The sequence below is a fragment of the Mus pahari genome, unplaced genomic scaffold, assembly GCF_900095145.1.
Source record: "Mus pahari unplaced genomic scaffold, PAHARI_EIJ_v1.1 scaffold_8118_1, whole genome shotgun sequence".
Lineage (NCBI taxonomy): Eukaryota > Metazoa > Chordata > Mammalia > Rodentia > Muridae > Mus > Mus pahari.
In genome coordinates this window covers 42,957-52,178 of record NW_018393932.1, presented here as the reverse complement: position 1 = coordinate 52,178, position 9,222 = coordinate 42,957, and the positions used below count along the sequence as shown (strand labels likewise).

Here is a 9,222-nt window from a genome sequence, read left to right as displayed (position 1 = left end):
GGTGTCTTAGGAGATGGGAGATACTTAACAAATTTAGCTCCCATTTCTTCTTCTTTTTTGCATTTCCTCTTTCCCAGATTCTACTCTTATTATCTTTTATTGCATGTTTTCTTCTTCTTTTTGTTGTTTTTGTTATTTTTTTAACAATCACCCTAAGACTGTCAATCTGAGGTAACGCTCCTCAAAAGTTAACTGATTTAAATGTCTTGCACTTTAACTGAATGCTGCTGTTAGAGCACCTAGTACTTTGCTGTTGAAGAGCTATAAACTGATATCTTTCAGTGATCACTCATGCTCTCTATGAGAGTAGTTTTGACTGTTGATTGACACCAGCTACTCTCACACGCAGTGCCCAGGCATTTGCTTTTATATTTGCTGGCTAATTTGCATAGACCCCTCCAGCCTAGCCCAGCTGTTCAGAATTTATAAACCAGTGTGAACTGAGCAGCATCAGACAGGCAGGGGGAGCAAGATGGATTCACAGGCCCAGGTCCTTATGTTGCTGCTGCTATGTGTATCTGGTGAGAAATGTAAAAGTATTATCATTTCAGAGTTACATCTTTTTATATAAGAAATTTACAATGTGTGCAAGTATATAATATTTCTTCCATAATAACTCTCTGACAATATGACATTACAAGGATCGTTGACAAATATCAACTGTTATTATAATCAATACTTGTGTATGTATGCATGTTCATTTTCTACTCATTTCAGGTACCTGTGAGGACATTGTGATGACTCAGTCTCCATCCTCCCTGGCTGTGTCAGCAGGAGAGAAGGTCACTATGAGCTGCAAGTCCAGTCAGAGTCTTTTATGGAGTAGCAATCAAAAGAACTACTTGGCCTGGTACCAGCAGAAACCAGGGCAGTCTCCTAAACTGCTGATCTNCTGGGCATCCACTAGGGAATCTGGGGTCCCTGATCGCTTCANAGGCAGTGGATCTGGGACAGATTTCACTCTGACCATCAGCAGTGTGCAGGCTGAAGACCTGGCAGTTTATTACTGTCAGCAATATTATAACAATCCTCCCACAGTGCTTCAGCCTCCTACACAAACCTCCTTGAGAGTTTTACCAGCTGCCTGCATAACATACAGCCCTGGGTCTGCACACTTCCTCTTTCTACATGAGAGCCAGCATGTATGGAACACATGAAAAAAATTCAGAGCCCAGCAAAGATAATGAGTTCACCATCTCTTGTGTTTTTTCTTTCATTTTTCTTTTTTGGTATGAAAATATTTTGTATGAAAATACAAAAAAAGAAACTCAGTATTATCTTTCTGTTCTTCCTGTAACATATTACCACAAACTCTTTTCCTTGACTATGAGAGATTCATCTTTTTATAGTGCTTGTGTTCTGGTTTTCAACATGAGATTCTATGGGCTGAAATGAAAGTGTTGTTTAACAGCACTTTAGATTGTAGGCACTAGGAAACAATTTTTTTTTTCGCTTTTACTGCCTTTTTAGCTTTGTCTACTTTCTAGAGTAATTTCTTACTTCATTAACTATGTACACTTCTTTATTTTTCTTTTCTTTTTTACTTTTTAATAAATTCTTGCCTTTTTGTACTTGTATATATGTATAGGTGCACAATTGCTTTGGCACATTTGTGGAAAATCAAACTTGCACTTGGTTTTCTCTTTTTGTCATATTTGTCCTTGGGATCAAATTAAGTTCTATTGTCAGGCTTTTTGGCAATTGTCTTTGCCCTCTGAGCAGTCTTGCAGTCTCTTAAATTTGTTTACTAACATACATACATTATATACAAATTTCATAAAAGCAATGTCTTTCAAGTATTTCTTATATTTTCACTACATTGTCCAACTGTCCCGATATTTACTTTGATTTCTTGATATTATATTTTTTACTCTAGTCTGTCTTATACTTTTATGTACATGTATATATAAATACATACGCACACACACACCACACCTTCCGATGTATAGAAATACACAGTCTCATTCATATATATGCACATATACAGAGATGTATCCACATATACATATGCATATATATGTTCACACACAAACTTAACACACAACATATTTAGGATCCATAGAGAAAAGAAAATGTGATATTTATTGCCCCTATTTCTGGGGCCAATTATCCCTCTAAAGTCTTCTTATATGCTTTCCAACTGTGAAGACTGAAAAGCCTCTCTGCACTCTAATGTTGGATATAATTTTGTGTAGCAGTATGCAAGCTACCAATCTTTATATTGGATATTAATTAATAGAGTTTAATGTTTTTAGAGGGTAATAATTTGTGCTTCTCTGTAAACAATACGCTAGCTAATCCAATCAGTATTCTCATTAAGAAAATTATTGAGTTCATAATTTGGAGATATATCAGGGAAAAACTGCCTTATAGACTACATAATATTTATGGAGGTTCTACAAATATCCTAAAGCTTTTTGCATAGGAATCAGTGTGTCCAAACTTGCACAATGTGTCTGTGCCTAGGGAAATAGGTATTCTAGGTATTTCCCAAGGAAAATCTTGAAGTGATATATTTAGTGTTTTCTTCAATGTTCAACACATTCGAGAAAAGCAACTTAAATTCAAAGATTTATTTTAGCTATAGTTTCTGTTTCAGGCCATGGTATATTGGCATCCTTACTGTGAACATAAATGAGGTTGAATATCGTAGAGGAAGGAAAACTAGCGGGAAAGCAGCTCTCCTCATGCCAGCTGAAAAGCAGAGTAAGGTAGGAAGAAGTCAGGGACATGACACAGTCTTTAGAAGCACACCCCTTGATCCTCAATTAGCACAGACCTCTTACTTTCCAGCATCTCCCCAAAAATGCCATTTAATTGTGAATAATCAATGAATGAATTCAGTAATTCAGTCTATGTCATCATGATTAATTCATTTTCAAAAGTTGAATCCATAAGCCAGGAACCAAAAACTTTAATTGGAAATTCTTTCAATGACAATGCAGAAGCAAACCATAATCCTTAAAGGGCAAGTAGATTCATGATTGGAAGAAAGGTAGAACTGGAAATTAAGAATATCTAACATGGGGGCTTGTGAGATGGCTCAGCGGGTAAGAGCACCGACTGTTTTTCCAAAGGTCCTGAGTTCAAAATCCCAGCAGTCATAACCATCTGTAACAAGATCCTATGCCCTCTTCTGGAGTGTCTGAAGTCAGCTACAGTGTATTTACATATAATAAATAAATAAATCTTTTAAAAAAAATATCCAACATGAATTATAAAGACCAAAGTTCATAGCAAAGCAAATTTATATGTATGGACATAGTTATTTAGAAGTAATTTTTCTATATGACCATCTATAGATACAGAGTAGGCTCTTCCCTAGAGCCCACAGTTTCTGAATTAATGAGTTTTTGACCAGATTTACTCTAATGGGTATAAAAATCGCTTTTCATGGTTCAGTTCTCAACTGTCAGTCAGAAACTGGTTATTCACCACCATAACCAGCATGCAATTATTACCCCAGTTTACACTTGGTAACTGGTCAAGGCTGTATCATTAGGATTCAGTGAGGAGTAAGATATTGAAGTCTTTTCTCTCTCAGAGACTGTTCTACTTGTGTATTCTTAGACAATATACACTACTTTCACACTTATAGAGAGAACATTTGTACAGAATACCAGTTTGTCCCCTCGCTATGATGGAAATTCAGGTTAAAACTACTTTAGAGTCTATCTTACCACAGTCAGAATGGACATCAACAGGAATATAGAGGAATATAAATCTCGGAGTGGACTTAGAGGAATTGCAGTTCTTATACAGGGGTCGGTAGAAATGAAATCTAGTGTAGCCAGTTTGGTTATCAATCTGGATATTTGTCAAAAGACCAGAAACAGATCTACCGCATGGTCCAGCTTTACCACTCTTGTGTATACACCCAAAGTACTTCATATCATTTAACAGGGACACTTGCACATCTATGTATATTGCTACTCTACTGACAATAAGTAGGAATTTTCATCAAACTAGATGCATATCAGATACAATTTCTAACTTAAATGCACAATGTAATATTACTCAGCCACAATGTAAAATGAAATTATGAAGTTTTATAATGAATGGATGAAATAAAAGATGAGTTCTGAGGGCTGAATGATGTCACCCAGGTCACGACTACAAAACCCCACATGTTCTGGTGACCTGAGGGTACTAGCAGCAAACCTTCATTTTAGTGTCCTTATCATGGAATACATTTGACATCTAAGAAACTAGAAATGATCTATTTGTGAAAGTTTAATTTTAGGAAGAAAAATAGTAGCATATAGAACAAACGGGAGTAGAAAATGATGGTGGTGGAGACAGAAGGCTTCAGGTAATAGAGGGAAAATAGAGTCATGCTTGCAGAGGAAAAAATTTTTACACAAAACAAATATGCATTAGCACACACACATTCATACATACATTCATATGCATATGTTTATATACATTCATTCGTTCTTTATAGACACAGCTACTTGTCTCATTAACTTACATACTTACACATGCACACAGACACACAGACACACAGACTCACACACACACACAAACACACACACACACCATTATACTTAGACATGTGTAGATTTTTGGATGGTGCAAGTGCCTTCATGAGTAAACTCAATAGAGCAAGCATCAGTGCAGAAAGAATTGACTCATTATAGATGAAAAATAAGCTTCAATCTTCATTCCATAAAGAAACAACTTCAACTATTTTGTTGAGTATGAAAAGGCCCTGTCTTTGTCACCAAGAATAAACCTGCTTTTAAGTCTTCCTGTCCTGTGGTAAGGAGAAGATGGCCTTCTGCTTCTGTTCTCTCTGCAGCTTCTTCTGCTCTTCTCTCTGAGCTCAATTCTGCCTCACTTCTCTTTCCTCAGTTCTACTATATCCTGCTATATTCTGCCAGCTTTCTGTTTCTGTTTTGCTTCTACTCTGCTGTCCTTCTCTTCTCCTTCTGTCTACTTAGTTCTGCTCTCTTCTTCATCCCTCCCCCTCTGTAATGCTTCTTCATTGTTTTCATACCCAACTTTTTCTATTTTTTTTTCAGAATAGATCTCATGGTATTCCCAGCATATCTGTTCAAATGTTCACAAGTTCAAACCGTAAACTGAATATGAAGTAACAACCAAGATGTTTATAAGTGTTTCAATTAAGACTAATTGTCTAACTAAACATTCATCATCTGCCACTATCTCCACAGGTTCAATTAAAGTTAAAAAATATAATTTCAAGGTAGCATGTTTCTATCAAGTGGCATATCATCTGCATATTGTGTCATTAGTATTGAAGTTTTGTTTAGATAGACCCAGTCAATATTTTTCTTCTGTTCTCACACCTACAATAAGTTGTTCATTTCCCTTTACAACATTTAGTTAATAGTTTTATAGCCTAAAGAAAGGTATTCCTTAATTTTAACTCTGTCTGTATTTCTATATTAGTGAAAATATCCCTTGACACATGAAGACTGGCAGAGTTCTAATTGCAATTTTCATATCACAGAAATTAATTGTAGTCCTTTTTATAGAAGGCTCGATGATTACTGGTATATATAAATTTAGGAATTCTCATAGCATTATTAAGAATCAAAAAATCATCTATTTGTCTACATAGCATCACTACAAGACAGTATATCTTCACTGATCTCCAGAGAGTTTGTCCAATAGGGTGGGCTAATGCCCAGGGTTTTTATGTTAATTTCATAGTGACAGAAAAAGCATATCAATAGGAAGAGTCAATCCTGAGACATCATCCCTCAGGCCTTGCTTCCCCGAGTTCATTCACCACAGTTCACCATGAACCATATCAGGAAAATCACCTGTTAGCTTTTAGACTCTCCAAGATGGCTCCTGACATATATGGGTAGCATTAATCAGACGCCAAGAGAACCAGGGAGTGATATATGGGAGGGTTTGTAGGGAAGGAAGTGAAGGAAGAAGCTATATACTTATATTATCAACTCAAAAGAGACAATTAAAAATAAATAACAGAGGAAAGGAAGTCAGGGGGAAGAGATAAAAAATAACTAGGGAAGTTGCTGAAAAACATGTGGATATGATAAAGATCAGTAGAATATATATGAAGTTTGCAAAGACTAAACAAATTTGAAAATTGAAGCAAACATTAGAGATAGCAAGAAAGAGAAATTGATGTTTCTATGTAAAGTGGTAAAGTACTCCAAAGAATGGTGTACTTTTTAATTAGGATAGAAAAGTTGCCTACAAAGAACTAGCTTTCAGCATCTCATTTTAAGTGGACAAATAGATATGGTTCAGTCACTTTCTTGCTAATGTCATTTCGTGAGCACTAAAAGTTAGGCACAAGAGACAGAGTATTCCAGAGAACTTTTCTCTTTTATTGTGGCAATACTGAAAGCTCCTTATGGAATTTCTCTGCCCTCTCTCAGATGTGTGCTCTGACCAGTCTCTTTTTATGTTGCTACATATGCTGAGTTTTACTGAGAAAAAAAAAAAGAAGAAGAAACTCAGAGCGCCTTTCAAAGCAGCTATCAGCATTTATGCTCCAGGAGGAGTCATAATTTGTATCTTATTAAAAATTATTATTTTCAGCTGGGTAGTGGTGGTACATGCCTTTAATCCCAGCACTTGGGAGGAAGAGGCAGGCAGATTTCTGAGTTTGAGGCCAGCCTGGTCTACAGAGTGAGTCAGGACAGCCAGAGCTCTACAGAGAAACCCTGTCTCGAGATGAGTGGTGATTTCCACCTACATGGGATGTGGAAGGTGTTTGATCATGTCTCCTGCACCCTTGCCTCCTGTTGAAGTTACTGCCCCCACAGGAGAGGTGTATGACTATCAGTCATGCAGACAATGTCCCAAGCTCCTGGCATTCTGGCTAGACTCCACCCCCACAGTTACCTGACTATAGCCAAGTATGCTCCTCCCCACAGTTACCTGATATCCCAACCAACTATAAAAGGGACTGTTTGGCTCTTCCTCACTCTCTTTAAGCTCTCACCCTTTCTTACTCTCCTCTCTAGCCCTACTTCTCTCTCCCTCCACCTCAACCTGGCTATGGCTGTCCTCTCTCCCTCTTTCCACCTTCTCTCTTTCCCCCTGCCTTCTACAGTAAAACTCTAAAACCATAGACTGTCTCTGCTCATCAAGACCCACTGTGCTTGAATGATGAGATAGGCTTTCCCCTAAGGAGCCATATCTAACCTCCTGCTGGAAGGCCTTCCTATGTTCCAGCCACAGACCGGACCAAGGCCCCCGTTCTATTCTCAGCTCTCTTTGGTTTCTAGAATTGTCTGGGATGCTAGAGGCTGAGAACCTGTTTCCCAGGACTGCCCCTTGTCCACCACCCACTGAGCTGGGGTCAGTGGTTTCCCACAGGCAGACACTCACACAGGGCCGCATGGAAAGTGTGCAGCAGTCTTTCTGTGTCCGCCCGCCCAGAGCACCAGAACTCCAGTGGGATGCGGATTTTCTCCCACTCCCTTTATTCCCTGGTGCCCATTGACAAACACTCCTTGAGATCTGATGCCCTTTTATGACTGCTGTGGACACATACCCACAAACCTACCACATATACACCTGAACAGAATTAAAAATACAATGAATAATTAAAAGAAAAGAAATAATATATCAGGCTGGCAAGGTTGCTCAGTTGATACCAGGAAAGGCACTTACAGCAAAGACTCTTGACCTGAGTTTGATTCCCTGATGCACTTAATAGAAAAAAGAACTAACTCCTATAGGTTGTCCCTTGAGTTACACACAACCCCCCCCACACACACCACAATAAATATCTTTGGTCAACATTATTTTTACAATCATGTAATTTGTATTCATTATATATTTTAATTACAAAACATTTTAAAAATAAAATAGTAAATCCTAAGTGATAGGAAAGTCAAAGAAGGAATGTGAGGGAATAGGCAGAGATGTGGTGAGGAAGTTATAGGAAAAGAAGGGAACAGTCATCCAAAAGTAATATATGGTAATACAATTAAATGAATAGATAATAATTAAGAAAAGAGAATTATAAAGGTTTTTATTCTTTTGGGATACCATTAAGTCACAAAGCATATAGGATGGAACACACACGCATATCAGTTTAAAAGCTTATTTCATCATTTAATATCTTTCCCAAGTAAGCCTAGAGCTCTCTAGTTGAGATATCAGAGAATAAGAAAAAGCTGAGAGTCAGAACTTCAGTAACAATGAACCCCCTAAGAGGTTTCGCTTTAGTCTTAGAGCACTGTAAAAAGAAACACCTTAGTTTGCTGATAGTAACACCTCTCAGCATCCAGAGCCTCCTCAGGACAGATTGTGAAGGGGAACTCTGACTCAAACCCACTGATACTGAACCTAACAGGGACCCCATGCTCTAGATTGGATACGGCATAGATCAGGAGTTTGGGAGGCAGTCTGGTTTCTGTTGATAAAAGTGCATATGATTGTCGCCCTCTTTACTGTCCCCAGTAGATTCTGGAAAGATAAAGTGCACAAATTAGAGATATAATCAAAGCACTCCAAAGATAGACCATTGAACCTGACAACAATAATAGCTATCACATACCATAATTCAATTGTCAGTAATCCAGAACCAATGAAAGCAATGGTGAAAATCATGGAAGTTCCCAACACATCCGGATATCATCATCCTACACGGAACCTAGAACAGTAGCCTCCATAGCAAGAGTGAAACTAACCCCATCCCTGAGAGGAAAACTAGAGGCTCTTTCCATGGCACTGACAAGTGGCCTTTGAGTATGCCCTGACTAGTCTGTACCACTGGCTATTGATTCAACATGCAAATCAACTCGGACATTCTAGGGTTAGTAATCAAAAAAATCAGTTCTTGTTTCACTAGCTGGAAGTTGGGATTAGCGAAAGCTTTTCTAGAATATCTTAAACACATCTTAGGGTATTTTGTGGCCTGGCGTGTCAACTATTCTCCCCCTTGTTCTTTGAGGTGTTGTATAGGAGAGTGAATGCTCTACTATAAAGATTTTGAGGTGTGTCATGAATACTTTTATATCTCAATAATTATGTATTTTTCAAGCAGCGATTCAAACTACATAGAGATCCATGGCAAGATGAGAAAGCAGTTGGATCATGTCATAGTGAAAGGACAGCTCTGTTTCAGACAAGATGGTTATTGGCACCATTAAAGTAGTCTCTATGAAAAACATATATCAGTAAGAACTAAGAACATGAGAGTCATAAACATGGAGTGCAGCTTCAAGCATGCAACATAAGTAGCATATATGTATATATATGGTA

General features: G+C 37.8%; 1 gene segment (V, D, J or C); it reads left to right on the top strand.

Annotated features, from left to right (window-relative positions):
• Positions 1 to 472: 472 nt before the first annotated feature.
• On the top strand, positions 473 to 2,425 carry LOC110315809. The segment is given in 3 exon segments: positions 473 to 536; positions 718 to 1,020; positions 2,379 to 2,425. Coding segments are annotated over 3 exon segments (414 nt in total).
• The last annotated feature ends 6,797 nt before the right edge of the window (positions 2,426 to 9,222 follow it).